At 47.4% G+C, this 17,174-nt stretch overlaps 1 protein-coding gene across 1 annotated transcript in view; it reads right to left on the bottom strand.

Moving 5' to 3' along the window:
• The window catches only part of PAMR1 (peptidase domain containing associated with muscle regeneration 1), a 48,658-nt gene that overhangs the window by 18,664 nt on the left and 12,820 nt on the right, over nucleotides 1-17,174 (bottom strand). Inside the window, exons 5-6 of the mRNA XM_069965156.1 lie at nucleotides 4,111-4,328; nucleotides 3,204-3,311 (exon numbers count right to left, since the gene is read on the bottom strand). Of these exons, the coding sequence (XP_069821257.1) occupies nucleotides 3,204-3,311; nucleotides 4,111-4,328 (326 nt within the window). The remainder of the gene's footprint in view (nucleotides 1-3,203; nucleotides 3,312-4,110; nucleotides 4,329-17,174) is intronic.

Below are 17,174 nucleotides of genomic sequence, written 5' to 3'. Positions count from 1 at the left end.
GTTCATGTTCTCTGATCATTAACAATGAAGCGCACTCCTCTCCCTGTCCTCATAAATTGCACAAGGAGTCAATCAGTCGGCTCCTTCTGCCGCTGCTCTGGTCTGGTGTGGATGGAGATAGAACGGCCTTGGTGGGTTGGTGGGGTGGGCGGCCATGGATAGAGACTATTCCTCCATGAGATTAGAGGACCCAGCTATATACTTGGGTCCGCTGTAAGGGATTTTCATTTTTTTAAAGGGGAACTCCAGCCATTTTTTTTCATAATAATTGATACCAGAAAGTTATATAGATTTGCAAATTACTTCTATTTAAAAATCTCCAGTCTTCCAGTACTTATCAGCTGCTGTATGTCCTGCAGGAAGTGGTGCAGTGTGACACAGTGCTCTCTGCTGCCACCTCTGTCCATGTCAGGAACTGTCCAGAGCAGGAGAGGTTTTCTATGGGGATTTGCTACTGCTCTGGACAGTTCCTGACATGGACTGAGGTGGCAGCAGAAAGAAAACACCACTTCCTGCAGGGCATACAGCAGCTGATAGGTACCTGAAGACTGGCATTTTTTTTAAAAAAAAGAAGCAATTTACAAATCTATATCACTTTCTGTAACCAGTTGATTTAAAAGAAAACATTTTTCGCCGGCTTACCCCTTTCATTATTATTATCAAGGACAGGAATACATTGAGATGTGACACCTACATATAGATAAGCCACAATCACACTATTCATCATAGGTCACAGCTCCTCTCCTCTATCTCCCTGCACAGCTCACAGAGCATGCCCACAACCGTCTCCCATTAAAGTCAGTCAGTTACATCCAGACCACAGATTCTTATGGTCCATGTGGCTGCTGTAAAGCAAATCTCTGAACGCTGAAAAAAGATGTTCACATAAGATGGCTGCCTCCATAACCATATAACGAAAAAAAAATTAAAAAAAAATTAAGATAACGTTTTTGTTATCTAGGTATATTGGCTGAGTGCCCCAGCATGACCTTGTCCACAAAGATTGCTTTACTATATATCATCTTTGTATATCAAGCATATATCTATGGGGTATCATCAATCTCATATCAGTATTTCTTCTTTACTCCCATATGCAGCAGCAGAGAGTACAAATCAGTGAAGCTCCATCCCGGATCTTCAGTATATTTACTGTGACACCAGCCATCCATCACCGCCAATGTAGTGGAGTCCTAGAGAACACATAATGGCGGCGGCAGCGGCAGGTGAGTGACCCCTCAGTGTCTCACCAAGAACAACATGTACATTAAAAAGGGATCAGTCCCATCCATAGGAGGCCAAAAGTGTGGCTCTTAGCCGATAATATTTAGCGCTGACAGCACTCAATGCCAGTCTGCTGCCGCTAAGGCTGGAGGAATATTGTAGTGTATTAGAAGAAATGCAACCGAGCTGTAAAACCAAAGCTCCTTCAGCCGTCAGCTATCTCATCCGACCCCCTCCACCTGTAAGGGGTGCAGCCATTCTAACTGAGATGAGAGAAAGTCACTGGCAGCGGCTTATTTCCCCCGAGAGCAAAGTGATCAGGCATATTGAAAGCCAAGGGCCCAACCCTCCCCCCCCCCCCCCCCTGCCACTGATGGACTTTTGGAAGGCCACGATATATCAGATGAGGCATGATCTAGTTGTTTGCATTCGTATATATAAGAGGAGGAACTGTGAAGAGCAGTGATTTGTTTTAGTGTTTCTGTCACTTAAAAAATTAAAAAAAACTTTTGACAAGTCTTAAGTTTTGATCATATTGGGGTGTGATACAAAGTCTGTCATATCAAATGCTTTTTTAGAATAAGGCCTGGGTGAAATCTGTGTTCCATACCTCATGCCCCTTTGACCCCCTAGATAGAAGTTAGGCCCCCTCTGAGCCCTTTTATAGTAGAAAGACCCCCCTGCACCCTGGTATGGTAGTTAGGCCCCTCTACCCCCCTGTATAATAGTTAGGCTTCTTTTCTGCCTCTCTACAGTAGATGGGTTCCTATATATTAGGACCCCTCTGATCTCCCTCTATAGTATTAACCCCCTCTGTGCCCATACATAGTATTTAGGCCCCTTCTGTGCCCCCTTTAGAATGTTAAGTACCTTCTGGGCAGGGCCGTATTAACAGCTCCTGCTGCCCTAGACACTAAACCTGAAGACGCCACATACATTTCTCTACATGTTGAATTATTATCTGAATCGTGTTTTCATGGTTTTTAACGGTTTAAAACATAAACAAATTTTCACATTGAATGAATGATTAGAGCAGACTGCATATTGTCTGAAGGAATTCTCACCACAGGATTGGTACATCGGTAGGCAATAGTTCCAGGTGTCACAGCCATACCAGACCTGATCCTACCTCCCCCCTCAAAAAGTCCCCCCCCCCTCCTCCGTGGTGCTGCCCCCCTGCAAGATGCTGCCCTAGGCACCGGACCACAGGTGCCTAGTGGTAAATACGGCCCTGCTTTTCGGCCTATATAGTAGTTAGGCCCTTCTGTGCATTCTGTATAGTATTAGGCCCCCGCTGTGCCCCTGTATAGTATAAGGCCCCTCTGTCCGCCTGTATAATAACTAGGCCTCCTTTGTGCCTCTGTATAGTAGATGGGCTCCTGTGTGTCTAAATATATAATATTATTATAATCCCCCTGTATAGCATAGCCCCCTCTGTTCCAATACATAGTAGTTAGGCCCCTCTGTGCACCCTGTATAGTATAAGTCCCCCTATGTTCCCCTCTATAGTAGTTAGGCTCCCCTTTGTGTTTTCTGTATAGTAGTTAGGCCCTGTCTGTGCTAATGAAGTTAATGGGATTCAATGTGAAACAAGATTCTTGGGAAACTGTAGGTTAACCAACATGAGAATTAGGGAAATTTGAGTTGAAAGTTCCATTAGGAAGCTTAGTCACACGTTCCAGCAATACATTCCAGACAGAACAGAGCTGCATGCAGAGCTACTTTGTCAATACATCATGCTAGAAACCCAAATTACCTCATTAAAGTCAATGGGGTCTGATGGGCACCTTCAGTGTTTGGCCCCCAGCAGATTCAGCATTGACATCATTTTCGTTGCTTTGCTCCTTTGAGGTGGTAGAACCATGGACGTCTTGATGGAGGTGTGAACTATACCTTACATGTTAGCTACGGTAATGTGTCCCGTACTCCTTGTGGTCGGAGCTTCACAGGAAGTCCCTCCCCAGGAATAATAGAGTACTCACCACTTTCACAATGCTTTCCTGTATATCCAGCCAGACAGGCACACTTATAGGATCCGGTTTTCTCCACAATGCATGTCCCATCGTGATAACACGGAGAAGAAGAACACGCTAGAAAACATATAGTAATCGTTTAGATACCAAATCGTCCAAACCCACTGACTCTGAAGCAGACGGCCATGTGATGTATAGGGGGGTGTACTAACTGTCCCCCAACCGAAATTGACAGAAGAGCTGGATGATTTTCCTCATTCTTTTAAATCTTCTTCTGTTTTGTACATAAAGCTCCTAAGCAGACCTATGTGTCTCCGTGGTTACAGACTACAAACAAGCCCTCTGTAGTCTGATTCTACAGTGGCATACTTTTTTTTTTTTTTTTGCTGAAGGTGAATAAATTCTCAATGAATGTATAATCGTCTCATCTAAGTGGCTGCAAACTAAACCTGCATGGTGCATTACGTGCATCCAGCTCCACACTCTCGCTCACACGTACTCATTTTTAATTTACACATCCCTCATGCCATGTTAATGACGTTACCATTTATAATCTATATATAACCATATGAATTAAAGTGCTATAATAATACCCACGCTTATCACTTGACAATCCTGCTATTTTATGCTATTCTGAAGATTCACATCTATTAGTATGCAAAGAGTGTCTCTCAGCCTGGAGGACCCAACACGTCCGACAGTCATTAAAAACATTGAATACCATGCAATGCTTAAGTTCTCCAGTGGTGGCACTGCAGGGAAATTGAGCACTTGCCCAACGGATTACAGTCGATCACTGACGATCACAGCTGTATAACACCCTGTGGTAGGTCATTTATCAAAGTACCCCTCTAAGAAACAAGTGTTAACCAAACCAGACAAGCCCTTTAAGCCCTCAAACACCTAAAATTATTACCAGTAACTTCTTCAAAGGTAGCATAAAATCCATCAAAGTTTTTAGACCCATCTGACCGGAAAAGAATATGCAGAGAGTTCCCTGAGCTCCGGATGGACTGTGGCCGCTCGTTCCCGCAGAAGCGCTTGATAATTTTAGCATCCACGTTGTCGCCGTCTCGGATTTCCAGGTAATCATACTGACACATATAATCGAACTCCAGACTTATCATGGCAAACCTGTCCGAAAATAAAGAGTCAAATCAGTCAAATTAAGGAATCAATAATTGATGTTTTATATCTTTCTGAAAGAGGTTGGTAATAATTAAACAGTGCCACTCCTGTTTATAGGGGGTGTTTGGTATTGCAGCTAAACTTTGGTCAGTTTCAATCCAATTTGTAATATCAGACACAGTCCAGGTGTGGTGCTGCCATGTTTCACTAAATCTGGACAACCCCTTTAAGAGTAACTGTTCATAAGCTTATTATATTTTATCAAAACCCTTAAAGGGATTGACTACACCTGTCCTCAGGTTTTTATTGCTTTTATAATTTGGCTAAGCCGCAGTACCGTACCCAAACTGACGACAAGAGTGGCCCTGTTTCTGGAAGAAAGAGGGTATGTTTTTCTAATTCTGGATAATCCTTCTAAACATATTTTGAAGAACTGATGGTAATGTTTTTTTTTAGGCGACGTCATAAGCTATAGAAGACAATAGATGAAGCTCACAGCTCAGACTCCCCCTCTCTGTGGATTGACCTCTTTAAAGGGGTACTCCAGTTATTATTTTTTTTCTTTCAAAAAAACTGGTGTCAGAAAGTTATATATATTTGCAATTTACATCTCAAGTTTTTCAGTACTTATTAAGTGCTGTATGTCCTGCAGGAAGTAGTGTATTCTTTCCAGCCTGACACAGTGCTCTCTGCTTCCACCTCTGTCCATGTCAGGAACTGTCTAAAGCAGGGGAGATTTTCTATAGTGATTTACTGCTGCTCTGGACAGTTCCTGACATGGACAGAGGTGGCAGCAGAGAGCACTGTGTCAGCCTGGAAAGAATACACCACTTCCTGCAGGACATACAGCAGCTGATAAGTACTGGAAGACTTGAGATTTTCGAACAGAAGTAAATTACACATCTGTATAACTTTTTGATTTGAAAGAAATATATTTTTTTTTGCCAGATTACCCCTTTAAGACACAACTTCCCCTTTAAGACAGCCAAAGCCCATCAGAAGAATAAACAATCCAGGGGGTTCCACTTCCACTCTGACACAGAAGGGTTAAAAATACCCTCAAAGAAATAAGACAATCGATCGGTGAATTTGCAAGGAGTCTAACAAATCCGGTTCATATGAATTTCAATAAAGATATTGCTTTTTAATAAAATCCTAAGATCCAGTGTCAGGGCCGAATGGAGACCCTTCATTTCTCATCTCATATCTCGGCGTCTCATCCCGGGCTGCTGGCATGTTATTAATCTTTACCCAGTGTGCCACATATTAAGAGATGACTCAGCAGGAAGCAGGGACACTCAATAATTCATGCCGCCATCATTAACGCTACTTGGGAGATGTCTAATTAATAGCAGCAAGACACCTCCAAGGTAAGTACAGTAACAGTGAGGAAGACTCCGCACTACTTGCAGTTGTTAACTCTTCCTCCGCTTCTACTGAGAGTCTGATCTGTGGAGTCAGCTACTCTGGGATATGTAGTCCTCATGTATAAAAAAAATTTTATTTATAGTAATGTAATTGTGTGTCATTGTTTTTAAACAGCACTCCATGTGGCATGGCATGGTATTGCAAGTAAAAATCAAAATGCTCTATTGACATAATCTTAGGGTACTATTACAGGGAACGATAATCGTCCGAATCGCTCCATGTAATAAATACAACGATCAGCCGATGACAACGATCATCGGCTGATCGTTGATATAGGTTCTGACCTATTTTCAACGGGCGCCAACCGAGCGCCGCTACGTGAAATAGCGGTGCACGGCCGGCGACTGACAATATACATTACCTATCCACGTTCCAGGGCTGCTGCTGCGGTCTTCTCCCCGGGTCCCGCTCACTCCGGCTTCAGAGCGGCCTGTCAGCTGACAGGCCGCCTGGCCAATCACAGGCCGCGGCGGCCCCGGCCTGTGATTGGCTAAGCAGCCTGTCAGCTGACAGGTCACTCTGAAGCTAGAACGCGCGGGACCTGTGGAGAAGCAGAACGTAGAAGCAGCCCTGGAACGTGGATAGGTAATGTATATAGTTTGAACAAGGGCTGCAAGGACATCGGCAACTATGTCCTTGCAGCCCTTGTTAAACGATTATCGGGCCGTGTAATAGGCCCAGTAAACAAGCAACGATCTAGCAGATCGCTGCTCGTTTACAGGTATTATCGGGCCCCCATCGGCCCGTGTAACACCACCCTTAGAGTGTACTGGTGTAAGCGGCGGGATAGCTAGGAGGAGGAGGGGGAGCGGCGGAGGGGGCATATGAAGCCCTTGTGTGAGGAGCGGCAGGCGGCAGGGGGTGCTGGGGATAGCACAGGTACTACTCCCCCATCCTCTGCTCATACTAGTAGCTAGCTAGTAGGATGGGAGGAGTAGTACTGTGTATATGTGTCCAGCACCGAGCAGGGAGGGAGGGGGTAGGTAGATGCATAGACACCTCTCTCCCTCCCTGCTCGGTGCCCTCCAAATGTACTGATTGAATACATTTATGGATTACTCTGGGGAACAAGGACACTTGCTCCCCAAAGTATTCCATAAATGTATTCAATCAAAAACATACTGTACATTACATTTACATACACATCCATTGTAATTCCAGTGGAGTGTCCAGCAGAGGTGCACTATATACAGAAGTCAATGGTACTCATTGACTTCTATATGTAGTGCGCCCCCTTCTGGACACTCCATTGTAATTACACCCTGATTCGTGACGTCACCGAATTTCTGAGAAATTTAAGTCTCCATGATCTACTAAATTAAGGGAAATAGCAGTAAATGTGCATTTCCCATAATTAATGTACATTAGAAATTTGTCTAACTTTCCATAAGTAATAACATATTAAAAAATAGTTTTGGACGGAGTTGTCCTTTAACGTCAAAACAGCGCCACCTCTGTCCTCAGGTTGTGTGTAGTATTACAAGTCAGCTCCGTTCACCTCAATGGGACTGAGCTTAAATGTCGCACCTAAACTAAAGACAAGAGTGACGCTGTTTTTATAAGCCTGGATAACCCCTTTAATGCATCTCTATGTTCTGGCAGCTGGTGCACCTGTCCCAGTGTTATGTTGTAGTTACATATCTCAGTTCCATGTTTGCCAGGTCAACCAGAAGTTACCTCCTCTCTCCTCACTGACCCCCCATAGTTGGCAGATTTGCCTCAGGTAATTTTTTATTTTATTTTTTGCAATACCATGCCTGACCACAGGGAGTGCTGTTAAAAATGAAGGGGATGACGCAATACACTGTTTTACAGTACAGACCGAGAATTTACACGACACTAGTGATATCAATAGGGCTACGACATGAAGCCGGAAAAATCAAGGTTAAAGTGATGTAAAGTGTGCCTTACACCCTAATGAATGTGTCTGTTCTCCCGCTAGTAAGTAGGCCCAGGCTATTATATACTATTATTATTATGATCACAGCTTCCAGGATCTCTCATACTAATTGTACAGGATTAATTACAGTGATTATTATAGTGGTATAATAGGATGATGAGGCGCTGACTTCCTGCAGGATCTTTTCTCCGGGACTCGTCCTTTTTACCATCACTTTGGCTTAATGGGAATATTAAACACATAAAAGGCTATTACACCTCTCCCTACCCTCATTGTAAGTATGTAGCAAATGTGTATATATATATATATATATATATGTGTGTGTGTGTGTGTGTGTATCAATTTTTTTTATTTATTTTTTTAAGGAAATGTGTCACCTAAATTTTATTTTACTCATTAGAGTCAGATATTAAAAGTTGTTCGTTGTTTCTAACCTGTTTCTATTTTCTGACTAATTTTTTTTTTTATTTCCCTTTTTGTACATTGTTATGAGGGGCTGCCATCTTGCCCATGCTGTTCTTAACAGCATTTAGTGACATGCTTTACAGCAAGACTCATGGACATAGACGACAATAGACAGTGTCTGTCCCTTTGGATGAAGGTGAAACATCATTTCACATTGCTATTGTCTCCTCTATCTACTGTTGTTACATGATGCTGTAATTCTGTGTTTTCTGTCTGTTTTTTTCTGCATTTTTTGCATACAACGGATGAAAAAAGCGGACTGCAAAAAACGCAGTGTGAACACAGCCTTAATGGTGCAGATTTGATGCTGTGAACCAATATAACCCATACAGAGTCTATTGCCTTCCATAGACTTCTAATGGAACTTGTCTAATGCATCTTGGACTAGACTGCTAGAGTGCAGAGTTGCACCCTCTGACCCAACCAATCAAAACCTATGGCGTGTCTATTTTTATTCCAGGGACAGTGTAAACAATATTGACCATGGTAATGATGATCTGACCCCAATGATCAGTTATCTATTTCCTGGAGATCGGGGATGTTTTGGTGCTGTGGTGGACGCACCCTGATATAACAGAGGATCTGGCCTTCTCTGTCAGCCCAGACCTTGGTCATAATGATAATGTACACGAAGAAAAAAATAATTTCAAATCAACTAGTGCCAGAAATAGCCAGAGATTTGTAATTTACTTCTATTACAAAATCTCCGGTCTTCCAGTACTTATCAGCTGCTGTATGTCCTGCAGGAAGTGGTTCTTTCCAGTCTGACACAGTGTTCTCTGCTGCCACCTCTGTCCATGTCAGGAACTGTCCAGAGCTGGAGCAACTCCCTATAGAAACCTCTCCTCCTCTGGACAGTTCCTGACATGGACAGAGGGGGCAGCAGAGAGCACTGTGTCAGACTGAAAAGAATGCACCACTTCCTGCAGGACATACAGCAGCTGATAATTACTGGAAGACTGGAAATTTTTTTAATAGAAGAAAATTACAAATCTCTGGCGCTTTCTAGCACTGGTTGATTTGAAAGAAAAATAAAATAATCCAGAAATGTGGAAGCAGTGAGGTGGTACGTGGATCCGACCTCCCACCCTGCAGCGTCTCGGGGGGATGTGGAGCAGTCACGATTCAGAGGATAGAAGGTGAGTGTACACGGTATAACGCTGATCCCCGGAGACCAGACATCACGACTTAGCTGAGCGCTGACGCCTCTTCCGATTCATTCAACAGATTCATTCACTTTCTTTCTAAGGAAACCAATCTATTCCCGTCTAAACACAGTGTTATGTTGTGTTACCACTGCGATGTGCGAGGGGCAGGCGGCGTAAGTATGGGGGGTGCCACGAAATGAGACTCAGCCGCATCGTCTCCATCTCCAATCTGCCAGGAGAATTGTTGTATCCTGGTCTAATATAATCTAATGTAATGTATGTACAAAGTGAGCCCACCAGCAGAATAGTGAGTGCAGCTCTGGGGTATAATACAGGATGTAACTCAGGATCAGTAATGTATGTACACAGTGACCCCACCAGCAGACTAGTGAGTGCAGCTCTGGAGTATAATACAGGATGTAACTCAGAATCAGTAATGTAATGTATATACACAGTGACCCCACCAGCAGAATAGTGAGTGCAGCTCCGGAGTATAACACAGGATGTAACTCAGGATCAGTAATGTATTAACACAGTGACCCCACCAGCAGAATAGTGAGTGCACCTCTGGAGTATAATACAGGATGTAACTCAGGATCAGTAATGTAATGTATGTACACAGTGACCCCACCAGCAGAATAGTGAGTGCACCTCTGGAGTATAATACAGGATGTAACTCAGGATCAGTAATGTAATGTATATACACAGTGACCCCACCAGCAGAATAGTGAGTGCAGCTCTGGAGTATAATACAGGATGTGACTCAGGATCAGTAATGTATATACACAGTGACCCCACCAGCAGAATAGTGAGTGCAGCTCTGGAGTATAATGAAGGATGTAACTCAGAATCAGTAATGTAATGTATGTACTGTACAGAGTGACCCCACCAGCAGAATAGTGAGTGCAGCTCTGGAGTATAATACAGGATGTACCCCAGGAACAGTACAGGATCAGTAATGTATGTACACAGTGACCCCACCAGCAGAATAGTGAGTGCAGCTCTGGGGTATAATACAGGATGTAACTCAGGATCAGTAATGTATGTACACAGTGACCCCACCAGCAGAATAGTGAGTGCAGCTCTGGAGTATAATACAGGATGTAACTCAGGATCAGTAATGTATTAACACAGTGACCCCACCAGCAGAATAGTGAGTGCACCTCTGGAGTATAATACAGGATGTAACTCAGGATCAGTAATGTAATGTATGTACACAGTGACCCCACCAGCAGAATAGTGAGTGCAGCTCTGGAGGGTGTGGTTACTGGGTGTGTCTGTGTTTGCTGCTGAGTTCCACACATCCAGACTTCCAGGAGGAGAGAGGCTGATTTTCCACCTGCTTCCCCAGGAAGGTGGCAGCTTCCTGGGAGAGTCTTCAGCATGGATCCCCTGACCTCCACCTCCCGGTCAAGGCCGGCGGGGGGTGTAGAGTGTAAGCTACCGGCCAGCGCTCCGGCTGGAGGGGTAAGAAGATCCAGTAGGGTTCGCAGCAATGTGGACCCAGCCCTTCCAGCGACGGGTGGAAGCCGCAAGGCTCCTAATGTGGAGGAAAAGCCTGCAAGTAAGGTGAGCGCAAGAAGGGGTGCAGGTGCAGCTGCACGGAGGGGCTCCCAGGAGAGTCAGGTGGTGGAGCAGTGGGGTCTCAGGGGGCCCAGGGAGTCTGCAGCCACCTATGGTTCCAGGATAGCTGCAAAGCTCACTGAGTATGAGCAGCTGGAAAAGAGACTGAAAGGTCTAAGAGAGGACCTGAGCTTTGCTAAGCACAGAGCCAGCTCAGCCCCAAAGAAACAGAAGCCTGGGTTTACAGCCAAGGTGAAGTCTCTGCAGCAGGAGATTAAAGACCTGGAGCTGCAGAGGATGGTTATCCTGGAGGGCAGCGATATTTTCAGAGAGAAGATCCTCAATGCGGACAGATTTGCCAGCATGAAATCCCCAAAGAAGGAGGAGGAGGATGATGGGGGTGATTGTTCTGCAGATGGTGAGAGCAGTAGTGAGGAAGAGGATATGGAAGCTGGAGAGACCACTGTGACAGCGAGTCTGGAGGACTTGGCTACAAAGTCTTCCAGTGCACAAGGGGTGGATGAGTCCCAGCTAAGTCTACCTGCAGGACAAGTGGCCTTACCAACATCTTCAGGAGAAGGCTCTACAGAGGATGATGATGGTGGTGATGATGATGATGATGATGACGACAACGACTCTGGAGGAGCTCTGCTTGCACAGATAAAACAAATTGAATCCCCAGTGCACATGGAGAACTTCAGCTTTGGAGATGACCTGGGGATGGAGAGGTTAATTAAAAAGAAGAAAAAAGGCAGAAAAAAGAGGAAGAAGCCAGCAGAGCAGGTGAACCTTGTGTATGTTCCCTTTGTGCAGTCTGGGGCGGCTGGAAAGTCGTCTCAGGGTGCAGATACTGGTAATCTGACTGTCCCCACTTCTGCTACTGTGGAGCGGGGCCAGAAAGCCAGTAAGAGTACAACCAAGATGGCGGAGAGTGCCGGCCTCGCTGGTCAGGGTAGTGAGGTCGGTAATGGTGTAGGAGCGGCCAGGGGGCCGGACAGTTTGGTGGCTGAGGTGACGTGTGCAGGGCGCTCCTCTGCAGGTAAAGGGAGGAGTGTCCCAGTGCCAGCGGCTGGCACATTGCCCGGGCAGTCGGGCATCAAAACCAAGCTTGTGCGTGATCCTTTGAGTGGACCTGGAGCTGCAGGGCGCTCCTCTGCAGGCAAAGGGAGGAGTGTCCAGGCTTCGAGAGAAGGCATAAGTGCCAGTGATAAGACGGAGGTGGGCAGCGGTCGCTGTGCTGCAGGTCACTCCTCTGCAGGCAAGGGGAGGAGTGTCATTAAGTTGCCAGGAGGTGTTAGTGGTCCGATGAGTGTGTCTGCTGTAACGGGGCACTCCTATATAGGCGCAGGGGTCGTCTGTGCCCCCGGAAATGCAGAGACATCTCTGGTGGATCTTACTGCTGGGGAAGGAGCCAGCGATAAAGAGACTGTCACTAAGTCAGGTGCCTGTCTGGTGCCGCAGGTACACACCAATGGACATGACATTAATAAAGCCATGCTTCAGGCGGTGCAGGAGATTGAGGCAGAGGTGCTGGCTGAGGCTGAGGGCCGGACAGGTGGCAATGCTGCACCCAGTCAAATGTGCCCAGGGATGCCAAGGATGCCACTGCTAATGCCAGATCTGCTATATCTCATGGTAATGTAATAAAGCCAGCCAGACTACAGGTAGGCCAGTCCAGCCCAGCTAGGCAGGGTATATTTGATGCTGATATTATTGTTTCTTCTGTGGTTGCTGGGGGTAGTGGGGATGGTCCGGCTGCCCCCCCAGTGGTGGCCGCTCCAGTAAGGAGCTATGCCAATGTCGCTGCTGGGGGAACTAGGGGATCCTCATCTCCTAATCCAGGAGAAGGTAACTTGCAACGGCGCCTCCTGGAGGCGTTAAGGAGAGGAGACAGAACGCTCCAAGTAGAGGGCCGGGAGGTCGACCTGTCCTTCTACGTAGAAAGACATGGGCTTGGGGCATTCCGAGAGCATAATGGGGAAGTGGTCTGGTCCCTTCCGACATCCGGGCAGGAGGTTGGCCATAGGAACGTGGCCCGTCTGGTATGGAGAGGCAGTGATGCGTGCCCATCCAGGGCAAAGGTGGTGGAGCTTCTCTTCCAGATGAGTTTCAGGGCGAATTACATCTTTGCCCTGATCCACCCCTACGGTACCTCTGAATTCGACATCAGCTTTGTGAAACCAGAGGGACTCTTCTGGTCCAATCACGAGCTGGTGAAGGATGAGCCTGTGTGGCGGGATTTCGCTGTAAAGGCGGTATCCCGTCAGAGTTCAGTCAAGAAAGTGACCGTTCTGACACGCAACGAGTCACTTTCTTGCTATGACATCATGACCTGGCTAGGCAGGTATGGGGAGGTGACGGACATCCCCAAGAAAAATCTGGATGAGCATGGTATTTGGTCTGGAGCCTGGACGTTTTCCGTCCGCCTCCGTCGTTCAGGCAACACTGTCTCACACATTCCATCTGCTGCCTTCCTCGGACGCGATAGGATCCAAGTCTTTTACCAGGGGCAGCCGAAGCTGTGTCACAGGTGTGGTGATCCCACCCACTTTAGTGCAAACTGCACTAAGCTGATTTGTGCATTGTGCGGTGCGGAGGGTCATCTGGCTGCCGCCTGTGGCCGGATTCGCTGTCACCTGTGTGGTGACCTTGGTCACCCATTTAGCAGGTGTCCACGCTCATTCTCCAATGCTGCGGCCGCCCAAGATGGGGAGAGCCTTGTTGTTGCCTCACCTGGGGAGGGGACCAGCAGAGGAGAAGGTAAAAAGCAAGACCCCCTCTAAGCTAAAGCGAGAGGAGAAGCGCAGAAGGAGCAGGGACCTGGGAAGTTCCCTGGTGGCAGGAGTAGTCAGTGGTCCTGCTCCAGATGCCAGCTTAGAGGGAACAGCTGAGGCTCTAGAGGATATCGAGTTAGATGAAGAGATAAGGAGACTTCGTAAAGAGGAGGCAAAAAAAGCCATTTCCTCCAGTTCCTCCCAATATGAAAGTTTGGATGAGGACGGTGGGAAAGGGCAAAATGAAAAACGTAAGTGCGACAGTAGGAGGCAAAGCCAGAAGGGGCCTTGGGCATCTTCTTCCTCCTCCGGTGTTGCGGGCCAAGTGCCAAAGGAAAGCCTGACTGACCCCCCTCTGATCGTTCTGTCCAATAGATATCAGGCCCTCGGCAAATCCGAGGTTGAGGGACTGATTTTGGAGACGGTGAGGTCTCCAGGAGGTGCCGAGCCTGTTCCTTCTGAGGCAGTTTCCTTGGGAGGCCAGGTGGCCCCTGGGTCAGGAGATGAGGATCTGGGTATGGATATGTCTGCATCTTTAAAGCGGGTTAAAGAGAAGGCAAAAGGATCGTCTTCTGATGGGGAAGGTGGTAAAAAGAAGGGTAGGAAATAAAGAGACAAGGCTGTCCAACTCGATCACCCATGATGGCGGCACTCACCCCATTGACGCTGGCATTCATTAACTGTGCCAGCATTAAGTCGGATACGGCTAGATTCGCAGCCTTTGATTTTCTCGGTCGTATTAACGCCGACATTTTGTTTTTGCAGGAGACCAGGTTGACAGACCAAGCCTTGCTAGTAAAAGCCAAGCGAGAGTGGAGGCATGGGCCTTCACACTGGTCTCTTGCGGCTGAGCCGTATAGTGGGGTGGCGGTCCTTTTTACCGCTCCTGTAGAATGCAGACGGGTTATCGAGTTAGAAATGGGGAGGTGCCTGATCTTGGATGTCCTCATGAAGGGGCAAGAGCTCAGGCTCATTAACATCTATGCCCCACAGACTAAGTGGGACCGTAAAAGCCTTTTTATGAGGATTAAGCCCTTTCTTTTTACGAGTCGGCAGGTGGTCTTTGGTGGAGACTTCAATACTATCACGAGGTCTCAGGACAGGAGAGGCGCCAAAGACAAGCTGGCTTATGATAGCATGGCCCTGATTAGTATAGTTAGGGAGGCTCGCCTAGAGGATGCCCACATCCGGACACCCTCGGGCCACGTGGGTTTCACCTATCATCGAGGTAGCTGCAGGTCTAGATTAGACAGGTTTTATTTAAAGGAGGAAGCCGTCTCTTCTGCAGTGTCCGTGGTTGAGGTGGAGTTCTCCGATCACTGTCTAATTTTGTTTTCCCTGAATGTTTCAGAGACCCCCCGGATGGGTAGAGGCTACTGGAGGCTGAATTCGTCCCTCCTGGAAGAAGCAGAGGTAAGACAATCCTTTGAGGATTTTCTTCAGAGTCAGGTACCTCTACTGGGCCTATGTAGTAGTAAGTCAGAGTGGTGGGAGATATTCAAGAAGCGGGTTGCGAGGTTCTTCCGCCAGCTCTCAAGCCTCAGGTCCCTGAATAGGTATCGTGTGTATCAGGGCCTGAGGAGGAAACTCGAGCATCTCGTCTCGACTGGAGGTAGTAGAGAGGAGATCTCCAGAGTGAAAGCCTTGCTCATGAGGTGTCAGTATGATAGGCACGCCTCTTGAGTTTTTGAGAGGGATTTCGGGAGGTACCGCTCGCCCGACCCCTACAGAAACTGTAAGATGTCAGTGAGTAGTAAGATAGTCACTGGACTGGTTGATAGTACGGGATCTCTGAACCGGTCCAGATCAGGGATCCTGGAGGTCGTCAGATCCTTTTACTCACACCTCTTGGGGAGGAAGGATCTAGATCGGGATGTAATGTCGGGTTTCCTGGCTGAAACCATTCCTGAGCCAGGGGTAGACCCCTCTCTTGATGTTTTGGCAGAAGAGATCAGGGAAGAGGAAGTTAGACTGGCGATTGAAGGGCTTGCCCTGAAGAAGTCGCCAGGTCCAGATGGCTTAACATCTGAGTGGTATAAGACCTTCAGGGACCTCTTGGTTCCCCTCTTGGCCGAGGTCTTCAATGAGTGTCTTTCCTCGGGCACTCTGCCGAGGTCAATGAGGAGGTCAGCCCTGATTCTTCTGTCAAAAGGTAAAGATTCGAGCCGTATTGAGAATTGGAGGCCCATAGCTCTTCTCAATGCGGACAGAAAGATTCTGGCCAAGATACTGTTTAATCGGTTGGTGAAGTTTGCACCCCGGCTCCTTTCGGAGGCTCAGCACTGCTCTGTTCCAGGCCGAAGCACCTTAAGTGCTGTCCTTAGTGTCAGGGAGGCAGTGGAGCGGAGTAGTGCGGGTCTTTGGAAGGGGTACTTGCTGTCCCTGGATCAGGCCAAAGCATTTGATCGGGTGAACCATGAGTACCTCTGGTCTGTCCTTCGGAGATATGGCCTACCAGATACTTTTGTCAATTGGCTTAAGATCTTGTATGCAGGGGCAGAGAGTTTCCCGCTGGTGAACGGTTGGTCTGGCCGCTCTTTTGAGGTTGGGTCTGGTGTTCGCCAGGGCTGTCCCTTGAGCCCACTGTTGTATGTGTTCGCGATCGACCCTTTTCTTAGGAGGGTTGGTTGTGGACCGTTGGCAGGGGTCGGGATGAGCCTGGGGGAGCCAGAAGCCACCCTGAGAGTGGTGGCGTACGCTGATGATGTCACTGTTTTTGTATCCTCAAGAGGGGAGGCGGATATGGTGATGTCGGAGGTGGACTGCTACTCAGAGGCATCTGGGTCCAGCATCAACCGGGACAAGTGTGAGAGTCTCTGGCTGGGAGGGGGAGATCCCAGGTTTGATCTCCCGGACACCCTTCCAGAGCCCCAAGAGTCAGCAAAAGTATTGGGCATCACATTTGGCCAGGGTGATTACCCCACTAAAAACTGGGATGGTAGGCTCCTGGATGCCACTCGGAAGGTGGACCAGTGGAAAGGTTGGTCTTTAACCTTAAGGGAAAGGGTGCACCTGATCAAATCGTACCTGCTCCCTTTGTTCATCTACCTGGGCAGTGTATGTATCTTGCCAGAGGCTTCCTATACTAGGATCTACAGCCTGTTCTTCCAGCTGTTATGGGGGAATAGGCTGAACCTGGTCAAGAGAGAGGTTACGTACCGCACGAGGAGACTAGGGGGTTTGTCTATGGTGAACCCTGTGGTGTTCTTAGTGAACACCTTCTTGAAAGCTAACATCGCAAACCTCTGGAAAGAGAGGGCTCCTCCGTGGGTACTCTCCTGCAGGGAATGGTTTCGGCCTTTCTTCCAGGAATGGGAGACAGGAGGGCGAGTGAAGGACCTTCGTACACCCCATGGATATCTTCCGGCTTACGCTACCCCAACTCTGAAGATGATACGTCGGTGGGGTCTGGGAATGTGGGAGATCAGGACTCAGTCAAGGAAATTCCTTGACCAAAGGGTTCTGTTGACCCATTTCCAGAAGCCCCTGGCGCTCAGGGACTGCCCAGGTCGGGATCTGAGGGTTGGGTTAAATCTTTTGAATTCAAAGAGGATCCCCCAGAAGTTTTGGGACT

The sequence above is a fragment of the Dendropsophus ebraccatus genome, chromosome 4, assembly GCF_027789765.1.
Source record: "Dendropsophus ebraccatus isolate aDenEbr1 chromosome 4, aDenEbr1.pat, whole genome shotgun sequence".
NCBI classification, from domain to species: Eukaryota; Metazoa; Chordata; class Amphibia; order Anura; family Hylidae; genus Dendropsophus; species Dendropsophus ebraccatus.
The sequence above is the reverse complement of the archived record's forward strand: the minus strand, read 5'-3'. Positions and strand labels throughout refer to the sequence as shown.